The sequence below is a fragment of the Oncorhynchus masou genome, chromosome 1 (assembly GCF_036934945.1).
Source record: "Oncorhynchus masou masou isolate Uvic2021 chromosome 1, UVic_Omas_1.1, whole genome shotgun sequence".
In the NCBI taxonomy this organism is placed as follows: domain Eukaryota; kingdom Metazoa; phylum Chordata; class Actinopteri; order Salmoniformes; family Salmonidae; genus Oncorhynchus; species Oncorhynchus masou.
In genome coordinates, this window is record NC_088212.1 from 1,251,608 (window position 1) to 1,273,377 (window position 21,770).

The 21,770-nt window shown below is 39.0% G+C and overlaps 1 protein-coding gene across 5 annotated transcripts in view; it reads right to left on the minus strand.

Annotated features, from left to right (window-relative positions):
• slc4a4a (solute carrier family 4 member 4a) overlaps positions 1-21,770 on the minus strand; it is a 423,147-nt gene that overhangs the window by 45,017 nt on the left and 356,360 nt on the right. For all 5 annotated transcript variants that reach the window (XM_064927355.1, XM_064927285.1, XM_064927513.1 and 2 more), the window contains 6 exons: positions 21,496-21,657; positions 18,196-18,374; positions 16,507-16,579; positions 12,155-12,223; positions 11,447-11,620; positions 11,188-11,346 (listed from right to left, as the gene is read on the minus strand). In XM_064927355.1, coding sequence (XP_064783427.1) covers positions 11,188-11,346; positions 11,447-11,620; positions 12,155-12,223; positions 16,507-16,579; positions 18,196-18,374; positions 21,496-21,657 — 816 coding nt within the window. The remainder of the gene's footprint in view (positions 1-11,187; positions 11,347-11,446; positions 11,621-12,154; positions 12,224-16,506; positions 16,580-18,195; positions 18,375-21,495; positions 21,658-21,770) is intronic.

Genomic DNA, 21,770 nt, shown 5'->3' on the forward strand with positions numbered 1-21,770 from the left:
CCTGATCTACAACGAGGATTTAATATAAACCTGATCTAGAACAATGATATAATATAACCCTGATCTAGAACAAGGATATAATATAACCCTGATCTACAACAATGATAGAACACAACCCTGATCTACAACAATGATAGAACATAACCCTGATCTAGAACAAGGATATAATATAACCCTGATCTACAACAATGATAGAACATAACCCTGATCTACAACGAGGATATAATATAACCCTGATCTAGAACAATGATAGAACATAACCCTGATCTACAACAAGGATATAATATAACCCTGATCTAGAACAATGATAGAACATAACCATGATCTACAACAAGAATATAATATAACCCTGATCTACAACAATGATAGAACATAACCCTGATCTAGAACAAGGATATAATATAACCCTGATCTACAACAATGATAGAACATAACCCTGATCTACAACAAGGATATAATATAACCCTGATCTACAACAATGATAGAACATAACCCTGATCTACAACGAGGATTTAATATAACCCTGATCTAGAACAATGATAGAACATAACCCTGATCTAGAACAAGTATATAATATAACCCTGATCTACAACAATGATAGAACATAACCATGATCTACAACAAGGATATAATATAACCCTGATCTACCGCAATGATAGAACATAACCCTGATCTACAACAATGATAGAATATAACCCTGATCTACAACAATGATAGAACATAACCCTGATCTACAACAATGATAGAACATAACCCTGATCTACAACAAGGATATAATATAACCCTGATCTACAACAATGATAGAACATAACCCTGATCTACAACGAGGATTTAATATAACCCTGATCTACAACAATGATAGAACATAACCCTGTTCTACAACAATGATAGAACATAACCCTGATCTACAACAATGAAAGAACATAACCCTGATCTACGACAAGGATATAATATAACCCTGATCTACAACAATGATAGAACATAACCCTGATCTACAACGAGGATTTAATATGACCCTGATCTACAATAATGATAGAACATAACCATGATCTACAACAAGGATATAATATAACCCTGATCTACAACAATGATAGAACATAACCCTGATCTACAACAATGATAGAATATAACCCTGATCTACAACAATGATAGAACATAACCCTGATCTACAACAATGATAGAACATAACCCTGATCTACAACAAGGATATAATATAACCCTGATCTACAACAATGATAGAACATAACCCTGATCTACAACGAGGATTTAATATAACCCTGATCTACAACAATGATAGAACATAACCCTGTTCTACAACAATGATAGAACATAACCCTGATCTACAACAATGAAAGAACATAACCCTGATCTACGACAAGGATATAATATAACCCTGATCTACAACAATGATAGAACATAACCCTGATCTACAACGAGGATTTAATATAACCCTGATCTACAACAATGATAGAACATAACCCTGATCTACAACAATGATAGAACATAACCCTGATCTACAACGAGGATATAATATAACCCTGATCTACAACAATGATAGAACATAACCCTGATCTACAACGAGGATATAATATAACCCTGATCTACAACAATGATATAATATAACCCTGATCTAGAACAAGGATATAATATAACCCTGATCTACAACAATGATAGAACATAACCCTGATCTACAACAATGATAGAACATAACCCTGATCTAGAACAAGGATATAATATAACCCTGATCTACAACAATGATAGAACATAACCCTGATCTACAACGAGGATATAATATAACCCTGATCTAGAACAATGATAGAACATAACCCTGATCTACAACAAGGATATAATATAACCCTGATCTAGAACAATGATAGAACATAACCATGATCTACAACAAGGATATAATATAACCCTGATCTACAACAATGATAGAACATAACCCTGATCTAGAACAAGGATATAATATAACCCTGATCTACAACAATGATAGAACATAACCCTGATCTACAACAAGGATATAATATAACCCTGATCTACAACAATGATAGAACATAACCCTGATCTACAACGAGGATTTAATATAAACCTGATCTAGAACAATGATATAATATAACCCTGATCTAGAACAAGGATATAATATAACCCTGATCTACAACAATGATAGAACACAACCCTGATCTACAACAATGATAGAACATAACCCTGATCTAGAACAAGGATATAATATAACCCTGATCTACAACAATGATAGAACATAACCCTGATCTACAACGAGGATATAATATAACCCTGATCTAGAACAATGATAGAACATAACCCTGATCTACAACAAGGATATAATATAACCCTGATCTAGAACAATGATAGAACATAACCATGATCTACAACAAGAATATAATATAACCCTGATCTACAACAATGATAGAACATAACCCTGATCTAGAACAAGGATATAATATAACCCTGATCTACAACAATGATAGAACATAACCCTGATCTACAACAAGGATATAATATAACCCTGATCTACAACAATGATAGAACATAACCCTGATCTACAACGAGGATTTAATATAACCCTGATCTAGAACAATGATAGAACATAACCCTGATCTAGAACAAGTATATAATATAACCCTGATCTAGAACAATGATAGAACATAACCCTGATCTACAACAAGGATATAATATAACCCTGATCTACAGCAATGATAGAACATAACCCTGATCTACAACAAGGATATAATATAACCCTGATCTACAACAATGATAGAAAATAACCCTGATCTACAACAATGATAGAATATAACCCTGATCTACAACAATGATAGAACATAACCCTGATCTACAACAATGATAGAACATAACCCTGATCTACAACAAGGATATAATATAACCCTGATCTACAACAATGATAGAACATAACCCTGATCTACAACGAGGATTTAATATAACCCTGATCTAGAACAATGATAGAACATAACCATGATCTACAACAAGGATATAATATAACCCTGATCTACAACAATGATAGAACATAACCCTGATCTAGAACAAGGATATAATATAACCCTGATCTACAACAATGATAGAACATAACCCTGATCTACAACAAGGATATAATATAACCCTGATCTACAACAATGATAGAACATAACCCTGATCTACAACGAGGATTTAATATAAACCTGATCTAGAACAATGATATAATATAACCCTGATCTAGAACAAGGATATAATATAACCCTGATCTACAACAATGATAGAACATAACCCTGATCAACAACAATGATAGAACATAACCCTGATCTAGAACAAGGATATAATATAACCCTGATCTACAACAATGATAGAAAATAACCCTGATCTACAACGAGGATATAATATAACCCTGATCTAGAACAATGATAGAACATAACCCTGATCTACAACAAGGATATAATATAACCCTGATCTAGAACAATGATAGAACATAACCATGATCTACAACAAGAATATAATATAACCCTGATCTACAACAATGATAGAACATAACCCTGATCTAGAACAAGGATATAATATAACCCTGATCTACAACAATGATAGAACATAACCCTGATCTACAACAAGGATATAATATAACCCTGATCTACAACAATGATAGAACATAACCCTGATCTACAACGAGGATTTAATATAACCCTGATCTAGAACAATGATAGAACATAACCCTGATCTAGAACAAGTATATAATATAACCCTGATCTACAACAATGATAGAACATAACCCTGATCTACAACAAGGATATAATATAACCCTGATCTACAGCAATGATAGAACATAACCCTGATCTACAACAAGGATATAATATAACCCTGATCTACAACAATGATAGAAAATAACCCTGATCTACAACAATGATAGAATATAACCCTGATCTACAACAATGATAGAACATAACCCTGATCTACAACAATGATAGAACATAACCCTGATCTACAACAAGGATATAATATAACCCTGATCTACAACAATGATAGAACATAACCCTGATCTACAACGAGGATTTAATATAACCCTGATCTACAACAATGATAGAACATAACCCTGATCTACAACAAGGATATAATATAACCCTGATCTACAACAATGATAGAACATAACCCTGATCTACAACGAGGATTTAATATAACCCTGATCTACAACAATGATAGAACATAACCCTGATCTACAACGAGGATATAATATAACCCTGATCTACAACAATGATAGAACATAACCCTGATCTACAACAAGGATATAATATAACCCTGATCTACAACAATGATAGAACATAACCCTGATCTAGAACAATGATAGAACATAACACTGATCTACAACAAGGATATAATATAACCCTGATCTACAACAATGATAGAACATAACCCTGATCTACAACAAGGATATAATATAACCCTGATCTACAACAGTGATAGAACATAACCCTGATCTACAACGAGGATATAATATAACCCTGATCTACAACAATGATAGAACATAACCCTGATCTACAACAAGGATATAATATAACCCTGATCTACAACAATGATAGAACATAACCCTGATCTACAACGAGGATTTAATATAACCCTGATCTACAACAATGATAGAACATAACCCTGATCTACAACAGGGATTTAATATAACCCTGATCTAGAACAATGATAGAACATAACCCTGATCTACAACAAGGATATAATATAACCCTGATCTACAACAATGATAGAACATAACCCTGATCTAGAACAAGGATATAATATAACCCTGATCTACAACAATGATAGAACATAACCCTGATCTACAACAAGGATAGAACATAACACTGATCTACAACAAGGATATAATATAAACCTGATCTACAACAATGATAGAACATAACCCTGATCTACAACAAGGATATAATATAACCCTGATCTACAACAATGATAGAACATAACCCTGATCTAGAACAAGGATATAATATAACCCTGATCTACAACAATGATAGAACATAACCCTGATCTACAACAAGGATAGAACATAACCCTGATCTACAACAAGGATATAATATAAACCTGATCTACAACAATGATAGAACATAACCCTGATCTACAACAAGGATATAATATAACCCTGATCTACAACAATGATAGAACATAACCCTGATCTACAACGAGGATTTAATATAACCCTGATCTACAACAATGATAGAACATAACCCTGATCTACAACAGGGATTTAATATAACCCTGATCTAGAACAATGATAGAACATAACCCTGATCTACAACAAGGATATAATATAACCCTGATCTACAACAATGATAGAACATAACCCTGATCTAGAACAAGGATATAATATAACCCTGATCTACAACAATGATAGAACATAACCCTGATCTACAACAAGGATAGAACATAACACTGATCTATAACAAGGATATAATATAACCCTGATCTACAACAATGATAGAACATAACCCTGATCTACAACAATGATAGAACATAACCCTGATCTACAACAAGGATATAATATAACCCTGATCTACAACAATGATAGAACATAACCCTGATCTACAACGAGGATTTAATATAACCCTGATCTACAACAATGATAGAACATAACCCTGATCTACAACAAGGATATAATATAACCCTGATCTACAACAATGATAGAACATAACCCTGATCTACAACAAGGATTTAATATAACCCTGATCTACAACAATGATAGAACATAACCCTGATCTACAACGAGGATATAATATAACCCTGATCTACAACAATGATAGAACATAACCCTGATCTACAACAAGGATATAATATAACCCTGATCTACAACAATGATAGAACATAACCCTGATCTAGAACAATGATAGAACATAACACTGATCTACAACAAGGATATAATATAACCCTGATCTACAACAATGATAGAACATAACCCTGATCTACAACAAGGATATAATATAACCCTGATCTACAACAGTGATAGAACATAACCCTGATCTACAACGAGGATATAATATAACCCTGATCTACAACAATGATAGAACATAACCCTGATCTACAACAAGGATATAATATAACCCTGATCTACAACAATGATAGAACATAACCCTGATCTACAACGAGGATTTAATATAACCCTGATCTACAACAATGATAGAACATAACCCTGATCTACAACAGGGATTTAATATAACCCTGATCTAGAACAATGATAGAACATAACCCTGATCTACAACAAGGATATAATATAACCCTGATCTACAACAATGATAGAACATAACCCTGATCTACAACAAGGATATAATATAACCCTGATCTACAACAATGATAGAACATAACCCTGATCTACAACAAGGATAGAACATAACACTGATCTACAACAAGGATATAATATAAACCTGATCTACAACAATGATAGAACATAACCCTGATCTACAACAAGGATATAATATAACCCTGATCTACAACAATGATAGAACATAACCCTGATCTAGAACAAGGATATAATATAACCCTGATCTACAACAATGATAGAACATAACCCTGATCTACAACAAGGATAGAACATAACCCTGATCTACAACAAGGATATAATATAAACCTGATCTACAACAATGATAGAACATAACCCTGATCTACAACAAGGATATAATATAACCCTGATCTACAACAATGATAGAACATAACCCTGATCTACAACGAGGATTTAATATAACCCTGATCTACAACAATGATAGAACATAACCCTGATCTACAACAGGGATTTAATATAACCCTGATCTAGTACAATGATAGAACATAACCCTGATCTACAACAAGGATATAATATAACCCTGATCTACAACAATGATAGAACATAACCCTGATCTAGAACAAGGATATAATATAACCCTGATCTACAACAATGATAGAACATAACCCTGATCTACAACAAGGATAGAACATAACACTGATCTACAACAAGGATATAATATAACCCTGATCTACAACAATGATAGAACATAACCCTGATCTACAACAAGGATATAATATAACCCTGATCTACAACAATGATAGAACATAACCCTGATCTACAACAATGATAGAACATAACCCTGATCTACAACGAGGATTTAATATAACCCTGATCTACAACAATGATAGAACATAACCCTGATCTACAACAGGGATTTAATATAACCCTGATCTAGAACAATGATAGAACATAACCCTGATCTACAACAAGGATATAATATAACCCTGATCTACAACAATGATAGAACATAACCCTGATCTACAACAAGGATATAATATAACCCTGATCTAGAACAATGATAGAACATAACCCTGATGTAGAACAAGGATATAATATAACCCTGATCTACAACAATGATAGAACATAACCCTGATCTACAACAAGGATATAATATAACCCTGATCTACAACAACGATAGAACATAACCCTGATCTACAACGAGGATTTAATATAACCCTGATCTACAACAATGATAGAACATAACCCTGATCTACAACAAGGATATAATATAACCCTGATCTACAACAATGATAGAACATAACCCTGATCTAGAACAATGATAGAACATAACACTGATCTACAACAAGGATATAATATAACCCTGATCTACAACAATGATAGAACATAACCCTGATCTACAACAAGGATATAATATAACCCTGATCTACAACAGTGATAGAACATAACCCTGATCTACAACGAGGATATAATATAACCCTGATCTACAACAATGATAGAACATAACCCTGATCTAGAACAAGGATATAATATAACCCTGATCTACAACAATGATAGAACATAACCCTGATCTACAACGAGGATTTAATATAACCCTGATCTACAACAATGATAGAACATAACCCTGATCTACAACAGGGATTTAATATAACCCTGATCTAGAACAATGATAGAACATAACCCTGATCTACAACAAGGATATAATATAACCCTGATCTACAACAATGATAGAACATAACCCTGATCTAGAACAAGGATTTAATATAACCCTGATCTACAACAATGATAGAACATAACCCTGATCTACAACAAGGATAGAACATAACACTGATCTACAACAAGGATATAATATAAACCTGATCTACAACAATGATAGAACATAACCCTGATCTACAACAAGGATATAATATAACCCTGATCTACAACAATGATAGAACATAACCCTGATCTAGAACAAGGATATAATATAACCCTGATCTACAACAATGATAGAACATAACCCTGATCTACAACAAGGATAGAACATAACCCTGATCTACAACAAGGATATAATATAAACCTGATCTACAACAATGATAGAACATAACCCTGATCTACAACAAGGATATAATATAACCCTGATCTACAACAATGATAGAACATAACCCTGATCTACAACGAGGATTTAATATAACCCTGATCTACAACAATGATAGAACATAACCCTGATCTACAACAGGGATTTAATATAACCCTGATCTAGAACAATGATAGAACATAACCCTGATCTACAACAAGGATATAATATAACCCTGATCTACAACAATGATAGAACATAACCCTGATCTAGAACAAGGATATAATATAACCCTGATCTACAACAATGATAGAACATAACCCTGATCTACAACAAGGATAGAACATAACACTGATCTACAACAAGGATATAATATAACCCTGATCTACAACAATGATAGAACATAACCCTGATCTACAACAAGGATATAATATAACCCTGATCTACAACAATGATAGAACATAACCCTGATCTACAACAATGATAGAACATAACCCTGATCTACAACGAGGATTTAATATAACCCTGATCTACAACAATGATAGAACATAACCCTGATCTACAACAGGGATTTAATATAACCCTGATCTAGAACAATGATAGAACATAACCCTGATCTACAACAAGGATATAATATAACCCTGATCTACAACAATGATAGAACATAACCCTGATCTACAACAAGGATATAATATAACCCTGATCTAGAACAATGATAGAACATAACCCTGATGTAGAACAAGGATATAATATAACCCTGATCTACAACAATGATAGAACATAACCCTGATCTACAACAAGGATATAATATAACCCTGATCTACAACAATGATAGAACATAACCCTGATCTACAACGAGGATTTAATATAACCCTGATCTACAACAATGATAGAACATAACCCTGATCTACAACAAGGATATAATATAACCCTGATCTACAACAATGATAGAACATAACCCTGATCTACAACAAGGATATAATATAACCCTGATCTACAACAATGATAGAACATAACCCTGATCTAGAACAATGATAGAACATAACCCTGATCTACAACAAGGATATAATATAACCCTGATCTACAACAATGATAGAACATAACCCTGATCTACAACAAGGATATAATATAACCCTGATCTACAACAATGATAGAACATAAACCTGATCTACAACAATGATAGAACATAACCCTGATCTACAACAAGGATATAATATAACCCTGATCTACAACAATGATAGAACATAACCCTGATCTACAACGAGGATTTAATATAACCCTGATCTACAACAATGATAGAACATAACCCTGATCTACAACGAGGATATAATATAACCCTGATCTACAACAATGATAGAACATAACCCTGATCTACAACAAGGATATAATATAACCCTGATCTACAACAATGATAGAACATAACCCTGATCTAGAACAATGATAGAACATAACACTGATCTACAACAAGGATATAATATAACCCTGATCTACAATAATGATAGAACATAACCCTGATCTACAACAAGGATATAATATAACCCTGATCTACAACAGTGATAGAACATAACCCTGATCTACAACAATGATAGAACATAACCCTGATCTACAACGAGGATTTAATATAACCCTGATCTACAACAATGATAGAACATAACCCTGATCTACAACAGGGATTTAATATAACCCTGATCTAGAACAATGATAGAACATAACCCTGATCTACAACAAGGATATAATATAACCCTGATCTACAATAATGATAGAACATAACCCTGATCTACAACAAGGATATAATATAACCCTGATCTAGAACAATGATAGAACATAACCCTGATCTAGAACAAGGATATAATATAACCCTGATCTACAACAATGATAGAACATAACCCTGATCTACAACAAGGATATAATATAACCCTGATCTACAACAATGATAGAACATAACCCTGATCTACAACGAGGATTTAATATAACCCTGATCTACAACAATGATAGAACATAACCCTGATCTACAACAAGGATATAATATAACCCTGATCTACAACAATGATAGAACATAACCCTGATCTACAACGAGGATTTAATATAACCCTGATCTACAACAATGATAGAACATAACCCTGATCTACAACGAGGATATAATATAACCCTGATCTACAACAATGATAGAACATAACCCTGATCTACAACAAGGATATAATATAACCCTGATCTACAACAATGATAGAACATAACCCTGATCTAGAACAATGATAGAACATAACACTGATCTACAACAAGGATATAATATAACCCTGATCTACAACAATGATAGAAAATAACCCTGATCTACAACAAGGATATAATATAACCCTGATCTACAACAATGATAGAACATAACCCTGATCTACAACAATGATAGAACATAACCCTGATCTACAACGAGGATTTAATATAACCCTGATCTACAACAATGATAGAACATAACCCTGATCTACAACAGGGATTTAATATAACCCTGATCTAGAACAATGATAGAACATAACCCTGATCTACAACAAGGATATAATATAACCCTGATCTACAACAATGATAGAACATAACCCTGATCTACAACAAGGATATAATATAACCCTGATCTAGAACAATGATAGAACATAACCCTGATCTACAACAAGGATAGAACATAACCCTGATCTAGAACAAGGATAGCACCTAACCCTATTTAGATTTAGAACATATAGCAATGATAGAATCTAACGCTGAACTTGAATGTTGGTAGAATGAAACACTTATCTATAATGTTGGTAGAACCTTTCACTAATTTAGAACATTGGAATAATCTAACTGCTGATCTCGAACGTTGGACATGTCTTTAAATGCTCACATCATCTATGTCACTGTCAATGCTCCTCATCTTCTTCTTCTGCTTAGCGTCCTCCTTCTTCTTCTTGTCCTTCTCAGGGATGACATCATCCAGGAAGCTCAGCTCGTGTTGAGAGAACATGTAGTCCATTGTCTTCCTCACCGCCACCAGGGCCAGGATCTGACACCACAGGATACGTTGTTAACTCACACGCACATAAACATAACTACCAGAAGCAGGATCTGAAGCTAGCTGGTGATTACGATCAGAGGAGACTCACCATTACAGGGAAGATAATCGCGGCCACGGTGGACTTGAGGACCCAGAGCAGTGCCAGACACAGGATCTGGATGAAGGTAAACAGGTGGACCTTCCTCAGAGGAACATGGCGCAGGTACACAAGATCAGGCTGGTGCTTAGCTGGCATCAGGAGCAGCTGGAGACGGTCCATGAACTAGAGAGAGATGGAGGGAAGGGTCGGGGGAGGAAGAGAGATGGAGGGGAGAGAGAGAGATGGAGGGGGAGGTGAGGGAGAGAGAGAGAGAAATAGAGGGGAGGGGTGGAGAGAGTGATGAGAGAGAGATGGAGGGGTGGCGTAGAGAGAGAGAGATGGAGGGGAGGCGTAGAGAGAGAGAGAGATGAAGGGGGAGGTGGGGGAGAGGGAGAGAGGGAGGTGGGATGAGAGGGAGAAGGATGGGGAGAGAGAGAGAATGACGGAGAGAATGACGGCGAGAGAGGCGAAGAGAGAAAGAGATATGGATTGGGAGGGGGGAGAGAGAGAGAGAGAGAGAGAGAGAGAGAGAGAGAGAGAGAGAGAGAGAGAGAGAGAGAGAGAGACAAAAGCCTAGTCAGAAAGCTCCTATTACGTATTTTCAGTTTAGTCCATATTGCATGTCATTCTGGATAAGAGCCTCTGCTGCATGTAACTAATCTAACTGTAAATGTGACATGCAGGCATTGGTTCCCTCAGGTCCTGATCAGCCAATACCTGCACTCCATTAAGAGATGCCACGCCCATGTAGAGGAACACTCCATACAGCACTGGCATGGGGATGAACTTGAAGAGAAACAGAGTTTTTATTATTGTTTTACAGTCCACAGTCAGTAGTATATTCTACAGTCCTCAGTCTACAGTACATTCTACAGTCTACAGTAATCTACAATAAATTCTACATTAGTCTACATTGCAGCCTACAGTCTATAGTACTCAACAGTACAGCATACAGTCTAAAGTATATGGTCTATAGTAGACTACAATACAGCCTACAGTATACAGGCAATAGTCTACAGTAGTCTACAGTACAGCCTACAGTGGACCAGTACAGATTACAGTCTACAGTCTTCAGTATACAGTCTACAATCTATCATCTACTGTAGTCTACAGTACAACCTACAGTCTACAGTAGTCTACAGTAGTCAATATTAGCCTACAGTACAGCCTACAGACTATAGTGGTCTATGGTGGTATATATATACTACAGTCTACAGTCTACAGTCTATGGTCCAAAGTTGTCTACAGTACAGCCTACACTCTACAATAGTCTACAGTACAGCCTACAGTCTGCAGTAGTCTACAGTATAGCCCACATTCTACAGCAGTCTACTGTACAGCCTACAGTCTGCAGTAGTCTACAGTACAGCCTACAGTCCACAGCCTATGGTCCACAGTAGTCTACGGTACAACCTACAGTCTACCGTAATCTATAGTACAGCCTGCAGTAGTCTACAGTACAACCTACAGTCTAATATGGTCTACAGTACAGACTACAATTTACAGTCTACATTCTATGGTCCAAATTAGTCTACAGTAGAGTATACATTCTACAGTCTACAGTACAGCCCATAGTAGTCTACAGTACAGCACACAATCTACAGTAGTTTATATTACACCCCACAGTCTAGAGTCTACAGTAGTCTGCAGTACAGCCCACAGTCTACAGTACAGCCTACAGTCTACAATAAAGCCTACAGTCTATAGTAGTCTGCAGTACAGCCCACAGTCTACAGTACAGCTTTTAGTAGTCTACAGTACAGCCTACAGTCTACAGCCTATGGTATACAGTAGTCTAAAGTACAATCTACAGTCTACAGCAGTCTACAGTGCAGCATACAGTCTACAGTCTATAATAAAGCCTACAGTCTACAGTAGTCTATTGTACAGCCTACAGTCTATGTTCTACCGTAGTCTACAGTACATCCTACAGTCTACAGTAGTCTACAGTACAGACCACAGTCTACAGTCTACAATAGTCTACAGTACAGCCTACAGTCTACAGCCTATGGTATACAGTAGTCTAAAGTACAATCTACAGTCTACAGCAGTCTACAGTACAGCATAGAGTCTATGTTCTACCGTAGTCTACAGTACATCCTACAGTCTACAGTAGTCTACAGTACAGACCACAATCTACAGTCTACAATAGTCTACAGTACAGCCCATAGCCCACAGTCTACAGTACAGCCTGCAGTCTACAGTAGTCTAAACTACATTCTACAGTCGTCTACAGTACAGTCTACAGTCTACAGTCTACAATAGAGCCTACAGTCTACAGTACATCCTAAAGTCTACAGTAGTCTATAGTACAGTCTACAGTAGTCTACAGTACAGCCTACAGTAGACTACAGCCCATAGTGTAGAGTAGTCTACAGAACAGACTACAGTCTACAATTTACAGTATACAGTCTACTGTGTATGGTCTACAGTAGTCTACAGTACAGCCTTCAGTCAACAGTATACAGCACAACCTACAGTCTACAGTAGTCTACAGTACAGTTAAGTCTACAGTAGTTTACAATACAGCCTACAGTTTACAGTCTATGGTCTGCAGTAGTCTACAGTACAGCCCACAGTCTACAGTAGTCTGCAGTATAGCCCACAGTCTACAGCCTATGGTATACAGTAGTCAAAGTACATTCTACAGTCTACAGTACAGCCTACAGTAGTCTACAGTACAGTCTCGTCTACACTAGTGTCATGACGTTGGACTGGGGGATAGGTTTATGACAGTCATAAATACCTCTTGTCAGGATTTGGCCAGGGTTGTTCCGGTTTTTGGTCACTAGATGCCCCCATTGTGCTTTTTGACCTTTTGCTTTCCCTTGATCCCCATTATTATTTGCACCTGTGCCTCGTTTCCCCTGATTGTATTTAAACCCTTAGTTTCCCTCAGTTCTTTGCTCTGTGTTTGTATGTTAGCACCCAGCCCTAGTATTCTGTGAACTCTTGTTGATCCCGGTGGACGCTCTTGTGGAATTCTGTTTTTTGTTCTTGTTTATTTATTTTTGAGTATCTTTTGAGGCTTTTTATGCTATACCTACCACCTTGTGGATTTACCTTTTGTCTTGGAGGATTACCTTGTGGATTACCTTGTTCTTGTGGAATTCCTTTTGAGGTTGTGGAGTTACATGTTTTCCTGAAGGACTTCACTTTTTACTTTATTAAATACACCGTCTCAAGTACTGCTGTGTCTGCCTCATCTTCTGGGTTCTGCCGACTATTCGTGGCTCAGTTGGTTAAGTGACTGTTTCTCACTCCAGAGACCTGGGTTCGTAACCGGGTCCTGACACCTCTGTCCCCCTTTTTCCTCTCTCTACCCTACTGATGTTACATTTGCAAACCCTTTGGTTAACATAGAGATTCTGGGAACATCAGAAGGTGGGGGGAAATGACCTATATTCTCGTAATCCTACCAATTGAACATATGCGGTGGTACTTAATGAATATGATGTCAGTTCGGTTGTCATCTGAGACATTCTCATCAATGATAAGATGACATAAACTCTACAGTGGAAAGTCTACACATCAGAGTTATCGGATTCACATGGAATTGTTGTTCAATTTAAATGTTTGAATATGAAATTATTAATGATGGGATGAATGTGATTTTAGCTTCTAAAATGTGAGATTTGGGTTTTCATCAGATAAGGCTCTGCTCAATCAGTGGCCCGCCCCTGTGAAGGGACATGGGCTATAAAAATGTTCAAACACGCCCTCCTCTACCTTCCTATATAAGCCCTTGACGACAATATAACCTCCAGTTCCGAGGATGTGAGGACGACGGTCCGATGTCAGAATGGTTCAGATAACAACAACAGAACGAAGCCAACATCAGCATGAGCTTTGGTTGCGAATGGTATGAACTTTGAACTCTTATTCACTATAGAAGTGATACCTCCTAGCCGTTGAGTAAGCAACAGCAGATGCAAACGAGGGTTAGGGAGGAACAGACAGAGTATCCCGTCTATCACACAACAACGTTACTACAATGTATCCAGTTGACCACCAGAGATATTCTTCAAAGGTCAAAGGACTCGGTTGGGCAACACGGCCTTCCATCTACCACCAACCTACCGTAGCGTATCTCAGAGTAAATATTTATTGCATTTTCCTTTTCCAAATGGGCGGTAATTTAGAATGCATAAGATACTGTATTTACGATAGCACAGCTTCGCCCTTTGTTCCTCAGTCTTCCCGCTCTTTCACTCAAACCCAGCCCTTTTCTTTTGTGTAACCAGCTGTCATATCTGTTCCGCCCGCTAGGGACGTTTTCCTTTATGATGTAATTTGTAATCAAGTTATGATTGAATTATGTGTATGTGTAATTCTGTGTGATTAGTTAGGTATTTAGTAAATAAATAATTAAACACAATTTTGTATTGCTGATTCAACTTGTTAGCCATGGTTTGTGCAGATAACCAAGAATTTACAACTTTCAGATGAGACTGAGTTAAGATTAATATTGACTGCTATTGATGTAAAATATTACTAGTTGTTTAAGAGTTTATTCGGAAGATAAAAGCTCTATAAATATTCTAGCTAATTACATTTACATGATTAGCTCAATCAGGTAATATTAATTACGGAGAAATTATTTTATAGAATAGCATGTCATATTACTTGATCCGGCATAGCCAAAGACACGACACTAGTCTACAGTACAGAACACAGTCTACAGTCTACATTAGTCTACAGCACAGTCCACAGTCTACAGTATTCTACAGTGCATAATTCAGTCTACAGTCTACAGTAGTCTGCAGCACAGCCTACAGTCTACAGTGGACTACAGTCTACAGAAATCTACAGTACAGCCTACAGCCTACAGTAGTCTACAGTACAGACTACAGTCTATAGTCTTCAGTATACAGTCTACAGTAGTCTACAGTACAGCCTACAGTCTACAGTAGTCTACAGTACAGCCCGCAGTCTACAGTCTACAGTCGTCTACAGTAGAGCCCGCAGTCTACAGTATACAGTAGTCTACAGTACAGCCTACAATCTATAGTATACAGTTGTCTACAGTACAGCCTACAGTCTACAGTATGCAGTAGGTAGGTACATACCTTGAGGATGGGAGACATAAAGACAGACAGTCCCGTCAGAATGAATACACACACACCAGTGACTCTCTGCTCCCTACGGAAAACATACACATAGCTTTGGTAATACACACAAACACACACACACAGTAACCAATAGAGATTTCATCTATATTTTTCGTAGCTGTCGATTTACCACCAAAGAAACCTATGCCGGCATTAAGACCGCACTCAACGGTCTTAGGGCCATAAGGAAACAAGAAAACGCTCACCCAGAGGCAGCCTTAATGCAGGACAACTGAAATCCATTTGACCTCATTTCTACCTGCATGTCACCTGTGTAACTAAGAGGGGAAAAAACTATAGACCACCTTTCCACACACAGAGACGCATACAAACCTCTCCCTCGCCCTCCATTTGGCAAATCAAGCATACCACCATTGTCCCTGTGCCCAAGAAGACCAAGGTAACCTGTCTTAATGACTACCGCCCGTAGCACTCACATCTGTAGACATGAAATGCATTGAAAGGCTGGTCATGGCTCACATCAACACCATTGTCCCAGACACCCTGGAACAACTGCCCATACCACCCCTAGAGATCCACAGATGATGCAAACTCTACTGCCCTCCACATTGCCGTCACCCACCTGGACAAAAGGACAATCTGTGTGAGAACACTGTTCATTGACTACAGCTCAGCATTTAACACCATAGTGCCCTCCAAGCTCATCTCTAAGCTAAGGACCCTGAGATTAAACACCTACCTCTGTAACTGGATCCCAGACTTCTTGATGGGCCGGCCCCAGGTGGTGAGGGTAGGTAACAACATATCCTCCACACTGACCCTCCACACGGGCCCCCCACCCCTGCTTAGTCCCCTCCTGTATTCCCTGTTCACCCACGATTGCTTGGCAGCGCACGACTCCAACACCATCATTAAGTTTGCAGAAGACACAGCAGTGGTAGGCATCACCGGTGAACATGAGACAGCCTACAGGGAGGAGGTCAGAGACCTGGCAGTGTGGTGCCAGGACAACAAACTCTCCTTCAATTTCTGCAAGCTAAAGGAGTTGATCATGGACTTCAGGAAAAGGAGGGCCAAGCACGCCCCAATCCACATCGATGGGCTGTAGTGGTGCAGGTTGAGAGCTTCAAGTTCCTATGTGTCCACATAACTAAAGAATTATCATAGTCCAAACACAACAACACAGTCATGAAGAGGGCATGAGAATGCCCCTTCCCCTTCAGGAGGATGAAAAGATTTGGCGTCTACAGCTGCACCATTCAGAGCATCTTGACCAGGTGCATCACTGCTTGGTATGGCAACTGCTAGGCATCCGACCGTAAAGTGCTACAGAGGATGGTGCATACGGCCCAGTACATCACTGGGCTAAGCTTCCTGCCATCCAGGACCTATATACTAGGCAGTGTCAGAAGAAGGCCCTAAAGACTCTCAAAGACTAGAGCGACCCAAGTCATAGACTGTTCTTTCTGCTACCGCACAGCAAGCGCTACCGATGCACTAAGTCTGAAACCAACAGGACGCTGAACAGCTTCTACCCCCAAGACTGATAAATAGTTAACCAATAGCAACCTGGAATATCAGCATTGACACTGCACTAACTATTTAAATTAACACTGCTGTTACCGTTTATTATCTGTCCTGTTGGGTTAGATTTTGATTTTGATTTAATTTTGTCATCATGCTCACCTCACTCCCAAGAACTTGGGCATTTCTCCAGGGGCGGATGTCTCTGTCTCCATCTTCAGACTGTCTATGTGAGCGATTGAGATGACCGTCGCCGCCACGTACCATGGCAACCCCATGAAGGAACATACAATCATCAGAACTGCAACCCAGAACAGGTCCAGGTGGTAGCCTGCGCCTTTCTGTTAAGAGGACAGCAGATGTTAAAACACACACACGGAGGCCCTGGGATGTCCTACCTTCAGACAATTGATCTACTGTCCTGTCCTACCTTCAGACTATTGAGAACCTGCCCCATAAAACCTTCAGACTATTGAGATCCTGCCCTGTCCAACCTTCAGACTATTGAGACCCTACAGTCTCCAACCTTCAGACTATTGAGACCCTGTCCTGTCCTACCTTCAGAATATTGAGATTCTGCCCTGTCCTACCTTCAGACTATTGAGATCCTGCCCTGTCCGACCTGCAGACTATTGAGATCCCGCCCTGTCCCACCTTCAGACTATTGAGAACCTGCCATATAAAACCTTCAGACTACTGAGACCCTGCCCTGTCCTACCTTCAGACTATTGAGACCCTGCCCTGTCCTACCTTCAGACTATTGAGACCCTGTCCTGTCCTACCTTCAGACTATTGAGACCCTGTCCTACCTTCAGACTACTGAGACACTGTCCTACCTTCACACTATTGAGATCCTGTCCTACCTTCAGACTATTGAGAACCTGCCCTATAAAACCTTCAGACTATCGAGATCCTGCCCTATAAAACCTTTCAGACTATTGAGACCCTAACCTATAAAACCTTCAGACAACCAAGATCCTGCCCTATAAAACCTTCAGACTATTGAGATCCTGCCCTATAAAACCTTCAGACTATTGAGACCCTGCCCTATGAAACCTTCAGACTATTGAGATCCTGCCCTATGAAACCTTCAGACTATTGAGATCCCACACTGTCCTACCTTCAGACTATTGAGAAACTGCCCTATAAAACCTTCAGACTATTGAGACCCTGCCCTATAAAACCTTCAGACGATTGAGACCCTTCCATATAAAACCTTCAGACTATTGAGACCCTGTCTTACCTTCAGACTATTGAGATCCCGCCCTGTCCTACCTTCAGACTATTGAGAACCTGCCCTATAAAATCTTCAGACTATTGAGAACCTGCCCTACAAAACCTTCAGGCTAATGAGACCCTGTCCTACCTTCAGACTATTGAGATCCTGCTACGTACTACCTTCAGACTTTTGAGACCCTGTACTACCTTCAGACTATTGAGATCCGGATCTATAAAACCTTCAGACTATTGAGATCCTGATCTATAAAACCTTCAGACTATTGAGATCCTGATCTATAAAACCTTCAGACTATTGAGACCCTGTCCTACCTTCAGACAATTGAGATCCCGCCCTGTCCTACCTTCAGACTATTGGGACCCTGCCCTATAAAACCTTCAGACTATTGAGACCCTGTCCTACCTTCAGACTATTGAGATCCTGCTATGTCCTACCTTCAGACTATTGAGACCCTGTACTACCTTCATACTATTGTGATCCTGCCCTGTCCTACCTTCAGACTATTGAGATCCTGCTCTATAAAACCTTCAGACTATTGAGATCCCGCCCTGTCCTACCTTCAGACTTTTGAGACCCTGCCCTGTCCTACCTTCAGACTATTGAGAACCTGCCCCATAAAACCTTCAGACTATTGAGACCCTGCCCCATAAAACCTTCAGACTACTGAGATCCTGCCCTACAAAACCTTCAGACTATTGAGATCCTGCCCTGTCTTACTTTCAAACTATTGAGACCCTGCCCTATAAAACCTTCAGACTATTGAGACCCTGCCATATAAAACCTTCAGACTATTGAGACCCTGCCCTATAAAAACTTAAGACTATTGAGACCCTGTCCTACCTTCAGACTATTGAGATCCTGCTCTGTCCTACCTTCAGACTATTGAGACCCTGCCCTATAAACCTTCAGACTATTGAGACCCTGCCCTATAAAACCTTCAGACTATTGAGACCCTGCCCTATAAAACCTTCAGACTACTGAGACCCTGCCCGTTAAAACCTTCAGACTATTGAGACCCTGCCCGATAAAACCTTCAGACTATTGAGACCCTGTCCTACCTTCAGACAATTGAGATCCCGCCCTGTCCTACCTTCAGACTATTGAGAACCTGCCCTATAAAACTTCAGACTATCGAGATCCTGCCCTATAACTCCTTCAGACTATTGGGACCCTGCCCTATAAAACCTTCAGACTATTGAGACCCTGTCCTACCTTCAGACTATTGAGATCCTGCTATGTCCTACCTTCAGACTATTGAGATCCTGCTCTATAAAACCTTCAGACTATTGAGATCCCGCCCTGTCCTACCTTCAGACTATTGAGACTCTGCCCTGTCCTACCTTCAGACTATTGAGATCCCGCCCTGTCCTACCTTCAGACTATTGAGAACCTGCCCTATAAAACCTTCAGACTATTGAGACCCTGCCCGATAAAACCTTCAGACTATTGAGACCCTGTCCTACCTTCAGACAATTGAGATCCCGCCCTGTCCTACCTTCAGACTATTGAGAACCTGCCCTATAAAACTTCAGACTATCGAGATCCTGCCCTATAACTCCTTCAGACTATTGGGACCCTGCCCTATAAAACCTTCAGACTATTGAGACCCTGTACTACCTTCAGACTATTGAGATCCTGCTATGTCCTACCTTCAGACTATTGAGATCCTGCTCTATAAAACCTTCAGACTATTGAGATCCCGCCCTGTCCTACCTTCAGACTATTGAGACTCTGCCCTGTCCTACCTTCAGACTATTGAGATCCCGCCCTGTCCTACCTTCAGACTATTGAGAACCTGCCCTATAAAACCTTCAGACTATTGAGACCCTGCCCTATAAAACCTTCAGACGATAGAAATACTGTCCTGTTCTTCCTTCAGACTATTGAGACCCTGCCCTCTCCTACCTTCAGACTATTGAGACCCTGCCCTGTCCTACCCTTAGTCTATTGAGAACGTTCCCTGTCCTACCTTCAGACTATTGAGACCCTGCCCTGTCCTACCTTCAGACTATTGAGACCCTGTCCTGTCCTATCTTCAGACTATTGAGACCCTGTCCTGTCCTACCTTCAGACTATTGAGACCCTGCCCTGTCCTACCTTCAGACTATTGATACCCTGCCCTGTCCTACCTTCAGACTATTGAGACCCCGCCCTGTCCTGTCTTCAGACTATTGAGACCCTGCCCTATAAAACCTTTAGACTATTGAGACCCTGCCCTGTCCAACCTTCAGCATGTGCTCCTTCCTGTTGACGATGACAGCGGTGATCTGCTGGTCCATGAAGAGTAGGATGGTGACCAGCAGGGCAGGCACCGCTGACACCACGTACACCCACCAAGGATTGCCTCCGAACGGGGGAACAAACCAACCACGGTTGGGGCTTGTTGGCTGGAGGAGGAGGAACAGAGAGCAGGGCTTACAAAAACACACATCGACAAGCAAACAACACACATCGACAAGCAAACAACACACATCGATAAGCAAACAACACACATCGACAA